General features: G+C 44.0%; 1 protein-coding gene across 4 annotated transcripts in view; it reads right to left on the reverse strand.

Annotated features, from left to right (window-relative positions):
• Window positions 1-16,386, reverse strand: part of LOC138582114 (lactoperoxidase-like) — a 464,456-nt gene that overhangs the window by 268,495 nt on the left and 179,575 nt on the right. For all 4 annotated transcript variants that reach the window (XM_069653095.1, XM_069653094.1, XM_069653093.1 and 1 more), the window contains one exon: window positions 7,912-8,035. In XM_069653095.1, coding sequence (XP_069509196.1) covers window positions 7,912-8,035 — 124 coding nt within the window. The remainder of the gene's footprint in view (window positions 1-7,911; window positions 8,036-16,386) is intronic.

The following is a 16,386-nucleotide window of genomic DNA, read 5'->3' on the forward strand; positions in this document are numbered from 1 at the left end:
TAAAAAAACAAACACAGGGACATACTTTTGCAAGTGTGGATTGAATTCCTTTCCTAAAGAGTTTGTACCTCGTGTGGAAGTTGATTTTTTTTCTTTTATTTGTTATGATAAAAAACGATTTGACTTCCACCAAAGACCTAACTATCTGGTATTCCTCTAAATGCTAAATATGACGAGGAGACTCCCACCAAAGACTTAACTATCTGGTATTCCTCTGAATGCTAAATATGACGAGGAGACTCCCACCAAAGACTTAACTATCTGGTATTCCTCTGACTGCTAAATATGACGAGGAGACTCCCACCAAAGACTTAACTATCTGGTATTCCTCTGACTGCTAAATCTGACGAGGAGACTCCCACCAAAGACTTAACTATCTGGTATTCCTCTGAATGCTAAATATGACGAGGAGACTCCCACCAAAGACTTAACTATCTGGTATTCCTCTGAATGCTAAATATGACGAGGAGACTCCCACCAAAGACTTAACTATCTGGTATTCCTCTGAATGCTAAATATGACGAGGAGACTGCCACCAAAGACTTAACTAACTATCTGGTATTTCTCTGAATGCTGAATATGACGAGGAGACTCCCACCAAAGACTTAACTAACTATCTGGTATTCCTCTGACTGCTAAATATGACGAGGAGACTTCCACCAAAGACTTAACTATCTGGTATTCCTCTGAATGCTAAATATGACGAGGAGACTTCCACCAAAGACTTAACTAACTATCTGGTATTCCTCTGACTGCTAAATATGACGAGGAGACTTCCACCAAAGACTTAACTATCTGGTATTCCTCTGAATGCTAAATATGACGAGGAGACTCCCACCAAAGACTTAACTAACTATCTGGTATTTCTCTGAATGCTGAATATGACGAGGAGACTCCCACCAAAGACTTAACTATCTGGTATTCCTCTGACTGCTAAATATGACGAGGAGACTCCCACCAAACACTTAACTATCTGGTATTCCTCTGACTGCTAAATCTGACGAGGTGACTCCCACCAATGACTTAACTATCTGGTATTCCTCTGACTGCTAAATATGACGAGGAGACTTCCACCAAAGACTTAACTAACTATCTGGTATTCCTCTGAATGCTAAATATGACGAGGAGACTCCCACCAAAGACTTAACTATCTGGTATTCCTCTGAATGCTAAATATGACGAGGAGACTCCCACCAAAGACTTAACTATCTGGTATTCCTCTGACTGCTAAATATGCCGAGGAGACTTCCACCAAAGACCTAACTAACTATCTGGTATTCCTCTGAATGCTAAATATGACGAGGAGACTCCCACCAAAGACTTAACTATCTGGTATTCCTCTGACTGCTAAATATGACGAGGAGACTCCCACCAAAGACTTAACTATCTGGTATTCCTCTGACTGCTAAATGTGACGAGGAGACTCCCACCAATGACTTAACTATCTGGTATTCCTCTGACTGCTAAATATGACGAGGAGACTTCCACCAAAGACTTAACTAACTATCTGGTATTCCTCTGAATGCTAAATATGACGAGGAGACTCCCACCAAAGACTTAACTATCTGGTATTCCTCTGAATGCTAAATATGACGAGGAGACTCCCACCAAAGACTTAACTATCTGGTATTCCTCTGACTGCTAAATATGACGAGGAGACTTCCACCAAAGACTTAACTAACTATCTGGTATTCCTCTGAATGCTAAATATGACGAGGAGACTCCCACCAAAGACTTAACTATCTGGTATTCCTCTGAATGCTAAATATGACGAGGAGACTCCCACCAAACACTTAACTATCTGGTATTCCTCTGAATGCTAAATATGACGAGGAGACTCCCACCAAAGACTTAACTTTCTGGTATTCCTCTGACTGCTAAATATGACAAGGAGACTTCCACCAAAGACTTAACTAACTATCTGGTATTCCTCTGACTGCTAAATATGACGAGGAGACTTCCACCAAAGACTTAACTATCTGGTATTCCTCTGAATGCTAAATATGACGAGGAGACTCCCACCAAAGAATTAACTATCTGGTATTCCTCTGAATGCTAAATATGACGAGGAGACTCCCACCAAAGACTTAACTAACTATCCGGTATTCCTCCTACTGCTAAATATGACGAGGAGACTCCCACCAAAGACTTAACTAACTATCTGGTATTCCTCTGAATGCTAAATATGACGAGGAGACTCCCACCAAAGACTTAACTAACTATCTGGTATTCCTCTGAATGCTAAATATGATGAGGAGTCTTCCACCAAAGACTTAACTATCTGGTATTTCTCTGAATGCTGAATATGATGAGGAGACTCCCACCAAAGACTTAACTAACTATCTGGTATTCCTCTGAATGCTAAACATGATGAGGATCCTACCATTACCGCGTCCGGAAATGCAGACTTTTATTTTTACGCCCCCCTTTTCGCAGCATATATAGGTAAGGGATGAGGTACAGTAAATAATTAATGTTGGGGAGGGTAGATGGGCTTGCCGGGGTCCCCCTGCCTATATATGCTGTGAAAAAGGGGTTGGGGGAAAAAAGTCGTCCTTTTCGGCCGGCACATTAAACGCAGCGCAGTAATCGCATAGATCCAGTAGTATATCCGGTACACCTCTAGGCTCCGTTTAGAGCAGGAGTCTACTGGTTAAGTGTGCAGAAAGTAGGAGTGCACTGGCTCGGAAAACATACTAGGAGTGGATGCTTCTCACAAGATCAGCAACTCCTCTGCACCCTGCTAGCAGTCACTCCAAGCCCCACCAATCCTCTCTGCGGCACCCCCACCTGGGAAACGTTGAGGGCTCCATTGAGAAATTTAGCAGTGCACAAACTATCACAAAGGTTGGTGCACAAAACATGCGTGCCTTCTAAAACATGAATGTAGGACATTTAGGGAAGTCACTATCAACAAGAATAATGCACAGGTTGTCATGCTGTGTACTTTTCCAACACTGGAAATTGGGGTGCAACATCTGACAGATGTGCTTCGCACACAGGGAGATGGGGTCACCGCTGTATTTTCTCTAGCAGAGACAGAGCTGCCTCCTCTGAACATGTTGGATGAGCTGTCACAGCCAGAATTTGATGGGTTTCGGGGAAATGTGGGAAATGTATCTGGAAAGGATGGGCTAAAGAGTGAAGATATAATGGGTGCCCCCAAAGGCGCGTAGCGACAGAGTGGGGGTTGGAAGAGCTCTGTGGCGGTGCGCTGCTCAGGATAGGAAGTTTCAACACAGCATTGAAAGCCAAAATTGAAGGATGGCTGTTGTACCTGCATTTGACTTGAATGTACCTTGGACTGGTTCAGGTAAAGTAAGTTATGGCAGCGAAACAGCAAATTAACAGGCTTGGGAAAAGAGAGCTGTTGCCAAGATAATTGTGACTCTAAACGTAGGGTGATCGGGATCGAAGTGCATTAGGAAAGGATGGATTTAACGAGAGAGGCGAGAAGATTGGGCCATTGGTGTTTGAGCAGAGAGCCGAGTTTTCCCCTAGCGCTTACAGGGACTTTCTGGGGATAGGAAGGCGGGAGGATGAAACTCCTGTAGCAGGAAGTCGGTGTTAGCAAAATTAAGCAAGTGGCTTTAATGCTTGTGGCTGTAGGCTACTACCTTTGGTACCCAATTTTTCAGAACTAGGGGAACCTGGGGTGAGATGGGACTCAGCAGTTCAACCCTAACATTTATTTTGCCACTGGCTCAAGATGCAGAGAAAAGCAGAGAGAAAGACTCTTCAGAAATGTGGTTATTATGTTGCCACTCCATCATCAAAGGGCTGGAAAGCAGGCAGACCAAAGAACCTTTGGAAAGCAATGGGGCATGGACTTCAGAGAGCTGGTTTTGAACTGGTCTGACAGACAGGGTTGATGTATGACGTCCATGCTGGACACTGTAGTATTACAACTGGGAAGGAGTAGTTGACGTGGTTTGAAATTGAGGGCAACTGGGAGCTATTTAGCTCCTGCTTGTAGCCTAGAAGAGCCTGGGTAGCTTGGCACCAACAGCTACCAGGAGCTACTTTTGGCTCCCCAGGCCAACTGATGCTAATTTAACTCTGTGCATTAAAGACAATCTATAAATAAACATTAGGACACATCTACACAACATCTAGAGCATAAGAGTTCATACATAATGAACAAAATGATATGTTTGCATCTTGTGTGGAGGTTAGATTTTCAGAATGCTATATACTAGCACCTCGTCCCACCACGGTAGCTCCTGGTCAACAATTAACGTTGGATACCCAGGAGCTGCTTTTCGCTCTTGCTTATCCAATTTTAATAATTTCAACCCCTGGTTTAGTAAAAGATGCAATTGTATTTTTCATGAAGATGATAAAGGGCAAGCAAGGCAGCTGTGGTCAGAGCATAGGGTGGTTTACATGACCCTTTATCCTAAAAGGGGCTGGGAGTGGAGCGGAGAAAACAGCAGTAAAGGTACTTCATGTGAGTTATTGTAAATTATATAGCACATTCATTTTTCAGGAGGTGCGGAGCGAAAAGGAAGGCCTTCCTGTAGAGAAACCAGGATGATAGAACCATATTTTGGTCATCAGGCTTTTTCTTTAAGCAGTGACTAGCCTTGCTAGGACCCATTCACCTAATGCATATTTCCTTCTCACTTTGAAATCCATACAGAACAAAGGACAGGCAGATAATCATGCTTTTTATTCTGAACCTTGAAATAGGATACAAGGGTTTGTGGGACTTAAAAGGAAAGAGCTTTATCTGAAGTTGCATTGGATGTTGTTGTGGAAACTGAAGGAACAGTTTTTGAACGTGCCCTGTGGAAAGAGAGTACTGACTTCAGCGCTAGGGTTCATGATTGTGGAGCTGGTTGTGGATGGTTCCTGTTGAGAGGATGTGCTGTTGGAATTTGGATGGAAAGCATTATGGAGCAGAGAGGACCATTCTTTTTTGGGGGGGTTTGTCGGGGCAAGGCGCTGCTAATTGAGGACTCGTTCAGGTGGGCAGCACACTCATCATTTGGTGGGATTGACGAACTGAAGACCTGCGTTGGCCAAATTCTGCACCACTGCACTGCACAGTGAAGGGTTGCTGTAACTGGTACTGGGTTTGGCTTTCTTACTAATCAGCGGCATGGCACTGCCCACAGCGTTTTTACCCAGTGGCCTGGTGGTGTACCAGGTGGCCTCCACTTTGCCTCCCAGTGGTGAAATTTTTCTGGCAATTAGAAAGAAGCCGGGTGCATTTTTGGGCATTTTTGGGGATTTTTGCATGCATAGTTATAGCGAGCTTAGCCGCAATGGGCCTCTCTGTTCTTTTCAGCAATGGGCAGATGGATTTTCCGGCTTTGTGGAAGGACAAGGTGGCATACGGTCTGTTACCATCAGTGCAGAAGGAGAAGGCATTTGAAGGCAGTCCACGTTGCAGCTGCATGTCTTGCCAAGCTTTGAGAGAAGGGGTATAACTTATGTTGAAAACGTCACTGTTTTGGGAGTTTCTGCAGATAACTTTCAGTGATGCTGGGTATGTTAGTAATGCAATCATTACCTCCATGTGTAAACTATATTCATGATAGAGAGAAATACTCTGTTGGCGCCCCAGGAAGTCCTACCAGCGAATAAGGTTCAGACTGCAGGAATCGGGAGGAGTTTGTGGTGGGTCAGGTCTGCACAGACGCCAATAAGGCTCGCAGGTTGCGAATGCCCACCACAGGAGTGTCTTACCTAAGTGTAAAACTTGCGCAAATAGTTATTTAATAATCTAATGGGCACAGTGGGTGGTAACCTGTTTTTGGAAAGCCCGTTTTTTAAAATGTCTGTTGCCCACTTGGCAGCTGCTTGTGTTTTGGCTGCAAATCTATTTTCAGCTCGTTCTATGAGAGTCTGAGCTGTTTGGACAGCAGACGGACCTACAGTCATACATGTCCTCATTATTACTCATTATATTACTTTCGTGTTCCCTTTTTTTGTAAGCACTCCCATACATGCCAACATTCTGAAGCACCTGGGAGGGATATTGTGTCACTGAAAGCGGGAGAAATGAATTTCCCCATAGGTTTACATTGAGGTTAGAATTTCTTCATGTGGTAGAAAGGGAGAAATCGTGAGACTACCGCCTAAATCGGGAAGGATAGCATGTATTGCCCATTGCTGTCCCCTAGCAGATCAAGTGCACCATAGATTGTGGGGATGAATGGGCCACACAGGCCCCGGTGAGAGAGGAAAGATGGGGGCTTCCGGTCGGCCAGTGTGGTGCACACAGAATTCTTTGGCAGGCAGCAGCGATGGCAGGAGCCCCTGGAACTGGAACCAGCGAGGGGAAGCACTGATGCAGAGGTCTGCGATGGTCCACGAATGGCGACCGCATAATGCGCTGCAGAGGACGCAGATGGTTCTTAGCTGCAGAACCCATTTTAGTGGTGCAGCATGGACCTGAGCCACTGCAAACTGTACCAGCATGCCGGATTGTCTGATTGGGAACGGCAGCCATGTTGTAGAGCGTGAGCAGCGTCGCTTTAGGAAATCTGCAAGAACTATTGGTTCTTAGAGCCCATAGATTCACCAATCACAGCATGCATTGTAGGTGGTAGTTATAAACAATAATAGCAGTCAACAAATAACACACAGCGGGTTGCGGAACTCTTGCGGAGACACTCTAGAAACTGAAAAAACACTATTTGTACAGAGGGTCATTAGCTCTGGGATGACCATTCTACTGCTGGCAGGCCCACGCTACAAGAAATACAAATGTTCTGTTTGTAGCCTGAAGGTCTGTGTGCAGGTGAACTCTTGGACACCACTGCAAGGTTCTGGTGAGGTTTCAGTTCTGAAGGCCCAAGTCATCTCAAATTACACATGAGAGATTCACAAATGACTTTAAAAATGTGTATTTTACTCCTCAAAAGACTTCAACATTTGTAGTGGTTGTGGAGGGTCCTCGGGGAGTGATGGTGAGATCAAAAGTGGGTAGAAGTAGGGTGACAAGCAAGGGCTATGTGTTGTGTCAGAAGGGAGTAGATGGCTGCTACACTATCTTAGTAGGTAACGGAGGCAGGTACTAGCAATGTTCATGTGTTCAGGTTCTTCACATTAACACATGTCTGCGGTCTCCTGTGCCATAATGTCTAAGGGGGAAGAGAACGCATTTACCACCTCCCCAGAAATTGTTGGGCAGATTGTACGGTGGCCAATGTGCGCGTCAGGTACTGTAAATCCACTGGCATATCGGAAGAGTAGCAATAATGGAATGGAAATGCACCAAGGCATTAAGGACAAGCCGGAGAACATTTTTACTGGGTCAGGTCTCGGCAGGGTTGGAGATACATGTAAATGTTATTGGAAGAGCCTTAAGAGAGATTGAGGTTCAGATTCAGCTAGATGTGTTGTGAGGTTCTAGGTTCAGCTAGATGTGTTGTGAGGTTCTAGATTCAGCTAGATGTGTTGTGAGGTTCTAGGTTCAGCTTGCGCAATGGGGAAAGGACATGTGGATACAACTGCTGCCTTATTTCAGTGCAGGCAATCTAGCTAAGCTACGGTGTGGCTGACTGTAGACATCAGTGAGATGTCAGCAGGAGAATGAACTTCGAGGGGGTCCTAAGGAAGTGACTCTGAGGTTGCAAGGGGGCCAAGGAAGATGCCTTGTGGGAAAAGAAGGGAGTAATGACAAGATGTTTCAGTTCAGTTCAGGTTTGTTTTGTAAGACAAGGTAGCCATCTTGTCGATCACGCTTTGAGTCTGCTCCTGTCACAGTTAAGCGGCTCAGAATTCACAGATCCTGGCTGTGCCAGCATTTTGTTTTGTTGTGGCCGATGCCAGGTTGCTGCAAAGTGCATGTGACAATTCATACCCAGACCCAAACCGGGCATGACGAAGACTGGAGCTAGTGAAATCCCAGCATATGGTTCGATTACACATGGCCTTCCTCAAGCTCAAAGACAGTACCTGTTGTTGCACACGCCACTGACGGTTCTGTATTGATCCTTTTTCGGGCATCTCGACACCGGCGTCTCCGGAATGCAATTCACACGCTGAGCAATCAGCCCCAACTGGCTCTCCGAGAGTTGGACTGTAAGAGGAGGCAGTGCATGTCAGAATCACCCTCTGCCCAAGACACATGTAGTCTCTTACATTACCCAGCTAAGGCGGCTAGCAGTGTACAACATCTGCACAAATGTGAAACCTTCAAACATTCGGGTTGCCTATTTGTTTGGCCCCATTTGATTGCAAATACAATACGGCTCCCAGTTAAAACAGCTGCCTGTATAATAAAAAACTGCACTATTGTAACTAATAAGCGCCCGAAAAATGCAGTTGTGCAGCAGAGACTGGTGACTGACAACGTATACCTGTGAGGTGCTTCTTTACTTTTCTCGCCGAGCTCAGAGTGGGGGCGGAGTTTTAGGACCATAACCGCCACACTCTCAAGCACCTGAAAAGCACAGTTGTGCAGCAGTTTGGCAGCAGGTAGGCAGAGGAGGGTCGTAACTCTATGAAACTCAGGGTTCTGGCCTCCCTTGATCACCTGCTGTGGGAAAATTAAATGATACACTCTGTGCAGTAAAGGAAGACCTAAAGGTGCGTCTAAGATTACCCTATAAATGAGGTTTTTAACAAAAAGAAGGCTTTGCAAGCAAATGTGGACATGCCTCCTGCTGAGGGCTCTGGGTGCGCAGAATCCGCTATTCCCCCCGATTTTTGTTATGATCATGGTTGAGAATAGTAAGATTACTGATTTTTTTTACGGCAGCAAAGGCTAATCTTGCGTGTGGAAGTGGAGATGCTGCTACTAACTGTGTGTTAATTGAAGACCTTCTTGTTTTGTCAGGTCCGGACATGACGGAGCATTCTACAATAGCCACGGGAGGGATTACATCACCATCCCCAGCGGATAATAACTAATTGTTCAATCTTGGCTATAACTTGCAAAGAGAATGTATTGGCCAAGCTCATACTACTCCTCCTGAGGCGCTAAAATAGCCTCAGGCGGTAGTGGCAACGTATCTAGATTTGATGAAAATTGCGGAAGAACCTAGAGATGAATGTGGTGATAGTACTTTAATGAATCATTCTATTTGTGATTCTGATTCGAGTGGAGCTGATCTTAAGGAAATTATTATGATAACTAAGGCATTGTTTATACTATGTATATCAATGTCTCAAAAACAAAAAGATCTCTGTAATACAGTGACGAGAAGACATTGTGCTAGCAAACCACCTGATTCTAAAATGTTGGAAGAGCGATGTCAGGCCAACAGTCGATGGCTGGTTGCATGACCTAGCCATTCTTTCGAGCAGAGAAGAGGTAGGCTATCAGAGAGTTAAAAAAAATCGACAAATATTTCGCAGTATGGCGCGTCTTCATTGAATTGTATCTATGAAAGCCCTCCAATTTTATATATATATTTTTTCTTTTTTTTTCTTTATCTTTTCCTTCTCTCTCTCTGTCTCTTTTTCTATCACTTTCCTTATTCCCCGATTTCTGTCCACTCTTTCCTTTTCTCAACATTCTGAGTTGTGTTCTCCATGTAAATACTGTATATATATGTGTTCAAATTATTTACATGCTATTTGTTTTATTCATTGATTATTATAAGGCATCACTTTTGACTTTTTTAAATAACATTCTAATAAAGGGTATTTTAAAAAAAATAGTTCTCAGGAGAATGCTTCGAGACCTTTAATGGAAGGTACCCCAGGGAACGAGGAACAATGGGGGGAAAGAAGAACAGGTAGATGTCCCAGATAATTTGACTGAGGTTGATATACTGGATGAAGAGGTGGTAGCAATAAATCAATCTTTGTCTAATGTGGATATTGCAGCTAACAATTTGTAGACAGCTAAGAGAAAGCTCTGCAAGAGAATCAGATGAAAGAACAAACAAATTAGATGAAGAGACACAACTGTATCGAAAGGAGGGCCCTCTACTTCTGCTAAAACTCAAACTAATTCTATAGATAGAAGTTTGGGCCACCAAATCCCAAACGATTCTGAACAATCTGCCACTGGAGATAACAGAAAAAGGTAAGCGAGTCAAAATATCTGCAAAGGGCATACGGGAACTGGAAGCCCAATTCGCTGGCTCTCAAATTACAGGATCAACAGTGTCTAAAAGAAAAGAGTTGGACCTTGACTACACACCCCTGCTAACCAGATTTCTAATGGAACCAGCTAAAGCATCGGTGGAGAAGAAAGACCAATCTTATCCCCATGCTTACAACAAAGATCTGGTAATGAAAAGGAAGGAACTTAGAAGACTCAAAAGATTAGCACAAAGAACTCCATCCTCAGAGAACAACGAAAAGTGGCTAAAATCGGCCCGGCACTACAGAAGCTGGCTTCACAACCATCGCTACCAGCTATACCTGAACGATTCTCAGCAAATGCTGTCAACCATCTGTGGCAAGAAGCCTAAAGAGTTCTGGAACTTGATCAAAGGAACACAAAAGAATACCAACGAGAGCATCCAGAACAACGTGGGCGAGGCACGCTGGATCGATCATTTTTCAAAATTATTTGCTCCCACTAGTGAAGTGAACGTAACTGAAACTCCGACGAGCGACCGCCACAAAAAGACAAGCCCATGGTCTATCCCTGACGATAAAGAGTCTATCCTAGACAAATTAAAAAAACTAAATAACTCGAGGGCTCCAGGACCTGACGGGATCAGCAACATGGAATTAAAAAAAAATCCTGAATGCTGGGCCAACATCATGAGCGAACTCTTCTCCAACTGTAACAGTAAAAGAGCAATACCACCAACATGGCGAAAAGCCAATATTGTGCCCATCTACAAGAGAGGTGCGACAGACGATCCGAACCAATACAGGCCCATCGCCCTCTTGGACGTAATGGGGAAAGTTTTTGCGTCCTTGGCCCTAGACGCGTTCCAAGAATGGACGCGTTCGTCAAAAGCAATGGACCCATTCCAGAACGGTTTTATCAGAAACTCTGGAACTTCAACAAACATCCTACTCATGAGTGTGCTAAAGGGAAAGGCTCTTCAAAGTGGCAACCCAATCTATATCGTTTTCATCGATCTGGTACAAGCGTTTGACCAGGTAGATAGGGAACGCTTATGGGCGAAACTGGAATCTAAAGGCTGTCCGGAGTCAATTTTAAATCCAATCAAGGCTTTACATCAAGAAACATCAATCCGAGTTCGTCTAAGTGCAGACGGCCGACTCTCGGAAGAAATTGTAACAGCACGTGGAGTCAAGCAGGGTTGCCCTTTGGCTCCATCGCTGTACAACTCTTACATCGCCGATTATGAAGATTCCACTCTTACGATCAGACACTTTCCCCCGACAATGGGAGGGGAGAAGATAGACCGTCTACTGTACGCGGATGATATCATCCTGATGGATTTAACCCCTATAGGTCTTCAACGACAACTGGACAACATGGTAGCATATATGTCGAAAAACAACTTATGCCTTAACACCGCAAAGACCAAAGTGCTTACCCTGGGGAGACCCTCAAAGTGGAACTCTAAGTTTACTTGGCATTGTGATGGAAGGAAGCTGGAAAGAGTGGAAGCCTTTAAATACCTTGGGATTGTAATCAGTAACGATAAAGAGGAAAAACCCGCGCTTGAAACACTCTGGACAAAGTTAAAAAATCTCACAGCCCAAGCTAAGGCCGTGGACAAGAAACACGGCCGTTTTTCGATTGTACCCATCGTGAGATTTTACAAAGCCAAGGTTGTTCCTACCCTAGTTTATGGGATGGACGCAATGCTGCTAGCTCCGAACACCATCTGGGAGAAACTGGAAGCTTTTTTCTGGCGAAAGGTCCTCGGTTTAGCCCAATCCACTCCAATCGCACTAATAAGACGAGAGCTATGCATTTCCTCACTGTTGGCAATAAGACTGAGAGCCACCTTGATGTTATACCGCAAGGTAATAAACAATCCAGAAGTCAAAGTATTGGACCTCATACGGAAAGAACTTAACGAGGGAAACAATCGGGCGCTTGTAAGCTGGGAGCAATCCAACCGGAAAATGTTGGAAGAACTGGATCTTTCTGTTGAAACACTCATACACAATCCAAATCGAGTGTCGCAAAAACTTTTAGAAGCAGATTGGATCCATACCCAAGAAATGGCCTGGTCGTATTCCACCACAGCAAAATTACCAACTGCTCCAATGAAGCTAAACGACATGCGGGGCTATCTACTGAGGTTTCCAGATAAGAACTTAAGTCGTCTATTCCTAAGATTTAAGCTGAACCAAATAAAAACCAACGAAATTTTGGCACTACGCAAGCAAGTACCATCAAGTTCCTGCCGCTTCTGCCAATCGATAAATGCCATCGAAAGCACAAAACATCTGCTAATGGAATGTACTGGGCTCAAAACGAAAAGAGATAGATACCTTGCAGTCCCATTGAAAAATTACCTCACCCTCGACGAAGAAAACCTCTGGATACTCCTGACGAACGGGAACAACATTAGATGCGTTATAGGAGTAACACTCTTCCTTAAATCCTTGACGCTCGAGTAGGAGGATTTCCCTTAAGGCTAAGCCTACTAAACAAAGACACTTCTAAAAAGAATTCGGACATTTGATATATGAAGACTATCATTCCCATATTTTTGTAAAAATTGTGATACAATTAAAAACAAAAAAAAAAAAAAAAAAAAAAAAAAAAAAAAAAATTCTATTGCTTTAGCTAACATTGGCTCTAAAAACATAGACTGTGTCCCTACTACTTCGGGATATGAATTAATGAACGGTGGCAAAGGTAAAACAAAAGGCAAAGGTGAAATTACTTGTTAAATCTGGGTCGGTAGATAAATGGGTACAAAAAATCGAGGTTAACTGCTGTTTGTCAGGAGATTGTGGGTTCGAGCTCCTCCTATGATTCGTCTTATTCTGAGGACAGGTTGGTAGTGACTAATGGCCACATTGAAACTAGTGTGGCATGTTGTACTCATCCAGAAGCCTCTGTGCAAGATAATTCCTCCCTCATACACAATAGATAACACATTATCCATCGAGGTGTAAAGGGCAGTAAAACAAAACTAAAGATGAGGAGTCATCTTTGGCCCCTCTGTTAAATGCCAATAACCTGCCCACATATAATACCTTCAAACCCAACAAAGGGAATAACCTTCTTTTTATGGAAATCTTTGCCTCTAATAGCAGCCATTTTCTTTTTTTAAAAACACTTTTTAAAAATAGGTTCAGAAAGCAGGTGCACTGTGATATTAACATGGAGAGTTAAGTCCTTGCAATACATACCACTTTCTAACATTTAAGCAATAGGTGAAGGCTCTCCTATACCACCCCACCTCCAAAACAATAAACCAGCGCTTCCTCCGGAATCACCAGGGACACCACAGAGATTTAGTATACATTTCTGGTCATTGCACTCCTAACGTGCATCTCTCTCCTCAGACACCAGCCTACATCAAATAAAGCATAGCTTGTACAGGGCGCCAGATATCTGAGGGTCGGAGACCCAAAGGTATTGTCCTACAATATTCCTGCTCCACATCGCAGCACCAAGCTAGGTCTCTTAACCATTTAGACAGTGTTGGAGCTTTGGGGCACAACCAAAGCATTAATATACAACGTTTTGCCAACAACATACAAATAGCAGTTTCTTCCTGCTCTTTGAAATACCGGGCATTCACACAAACATGCAACCTGGAATATTTTATGGGACCCTGCAATTGATCATACTCTCAGTTGATTCAGCAACCTGGCTCCTAAAAGTGATTAAATGTGGACAGTTCCATATAGGACATTTTCCATCACATTTACTACCGAAATGTGTCTGGACCGCTGGTGCTAGGTATGCCCCATAAAGGATTTTAAGCTGGATCAGCTTGAGGCAAGAGTTAATTGCCAATTTCTTAGTACACACATAGATTTCCACCTGGCATCCCCCAATTCTTCTCCTATATCAGTTTCCCATTTTGATCTGCTAGACATTTCTTCCCTGGGGATAGTATTTAAGGCCATACCATCATCATAGCTACTATTCGTTTGCAGTTTGCAGAGTTCGCTAAAAATTTCAACAGTGGGACCGTACGGGCGTCTTCCGGGAATGATGGCGACCATGCCCTAAATGCTTATTTAAGTCTGTGAAGTTGAAACGCTAACCAAAACGAATCCCAGACCTTAACCTTAATGTGCCCCCAAGAGACAAATAATCCTCCAGGGTAAAAGTCTGCCAAAATGTGTACTTCATACCTCGACCATTCTCCTCTTATTCTATTATCACATGTTGGGGCCAGGGTCTGAATGTTCCAAACACTGCACTCTGGAGTGTAAGAAAAGGACACCTGCAGCCTACGACACAGCCTTTCCCATAACTGCACTGAGCATGCCGCCAGATCAAAAGGGCACCTGTCGTTTATCTTAAACGAGAGTAGGGAGCTTTGTAGAGAGTACGGAAACGCTAACCTCCTTTCTAGCTTAACATGCAGGAATTGTCCAGAGTTTGGCATCTAGTAGGAGACAAAAGACTCCTGCAATGCCAGATAATACAACTCGAAATCCGGCAAGCCGACTCTACCCTTTTTCCAAGGTCTGATAAGATACTCCCAGCCTATCCTAGGCAATTTCGGGCTCCACATCAACTGAACCATTAACGACTTTAATTCTGCAAACAATTGGCAGCCCAGCCATATCGGGATATTGAGCATACAGCAGTTTCGGTAGGATAATCATCTTAATAATCGCTACTTTCCCAAGAAGGGAAATCGGGAGCGATATCCAGCAGTCAACTCAGCTTCTAGGCTCCACCATATAGACCTCATAGTTATCCTGAAAGAGTTGAATCCTGGACTTGCTAATATGTATTCCCAAGTATTTTGCAGACATTTGCTCCCATCTGAACCTTTCTGTCCCAGCCAGGCGCCTCATATTCTCATTTAACGGAAAAAGGATTGATTTGGACCAATTCACTCTTAGCCCAATATGTCCCCAAACGCTTCAATTTTCTGAGAAAGGGGGATCAGGTTACTGCTGGGGTTTCTAATATATAAAATGAAATCATCTGCATAAAGCGAGATCAGTTCGCGGGTACCCCAATACCAACCCCTGTTGCACGTGGAGTCGCCTCAGTCTCTCAGCCAGTGAATCCATCGCTATCACAAATAAAAATGGTGACAGAGGGCACCCCAGTTGCATCCTCCCCCAATCCTCGTTGTCACCCCTGAGAACAGTATCTTAACACAGGACATAAAATAAGGTGGGACTGATCTTTTCAAGCACTGCAAACAAGTAAGCCCATGCAACCGAATCAATAGCATTTTCCAAATCTAAGAGTGCACATATTGCCTGCCCCAGCACCCCAAAGAGCCATTTTAAATTAAGGGCGGTGCTTCTCCCCGGGATGTAACTAACCTGGTCTACATGTATTATTGAAGGGAGGAATGGCAGCAATCTATCCACTAAGATTTTGGGGAAAAAATATGTATCTACATTAATGAGAGAAATCGGTCTATACGATGCTCAATCCAGGTGATCCTTGTCTGGTTTCAGTATCAGAGTGATTATGTCTTCCCGCATTGTAGTGGGCAAAAGTCCCATCTCTAAGCCTTCACCCCACACTTCTAGTAGATATTTTGCAACCCGAGACCCAAATTCCTTAAAAAATTCTGAGGTGAGCCCATCCGATCCCGGTGCCTTAGCCGGGATTTAATTGCTTTTATGATATCCTCAACTGTGATTTCGGCACTGAGAGCCTCTATCGCATGTTCACTGAGCGACTTCAGGGTGGCATTTCTCACAAAGTTTCATAGATTATCCAGATGCCCTCTAGCTCTTGCAGCATACAAATTCTTATAAAAAACACGGAATTCCACCAGTATGCCTCCCAGATCCGTCACCAAAGATCTGTGTGAACGACGTATAGCAAATATGACAGTCTGACCCCTGGCGCTACTCAGCATTCTCGCCAAGTACCTGCCTGGTCTGCCTTCTTCTCCATACCTGCGTGCCAGCTGTGGCATAGCCAAGAACCGCTCCTCTCTGTCTGCCTCCGTATTAAATTTACTCAGAACATCCTAGGTATCCGCTAAGGATTCGGAGAGGGCGGCCTTCGTACTGCCGCTTTCCAAACTTGCAAGGGTGCGCTGTAACTCCTCCAATCTGCCTCAAATCACTTTCAATACCCTGCACTCAGTTGAAATGCAACGACCCCTTAGATTAAACGCCTCCCACAGTCTTCAAGCAGACGTTACTGAGCCCACATTTGTTGTGAAGAATGATGTAATCATTTCTTGTGTTTCACTACGATAAACCACATCTAGTAAAGAGTGACCCTTAAAACGCCAATGTAGACGAACTATCGTTAGGCCAGCCAACCAGAACTGGCATACCAAAGGGGAGTGGTCTGACAGCGTCCGCGGAGCATTATACAAGATATGCTGCCGCAAATCAGATCTGGTCTAGCTAAAATAT

Source organism: Ambystoma mexicanum, chromosome 3q (genome assembly GCF_040938575.1).
Source record: "Ambystoma mexicanum isolate Mex_15411 chromosome 3q, UKY_AmexF1_1, whole genome shotgun sequence".
NCBI lineage: Eukaryota > Metazoa > Chordata > Amphibia > Caudata > Ambystomatidae > Ambystoma > Ambystoma mexicanum.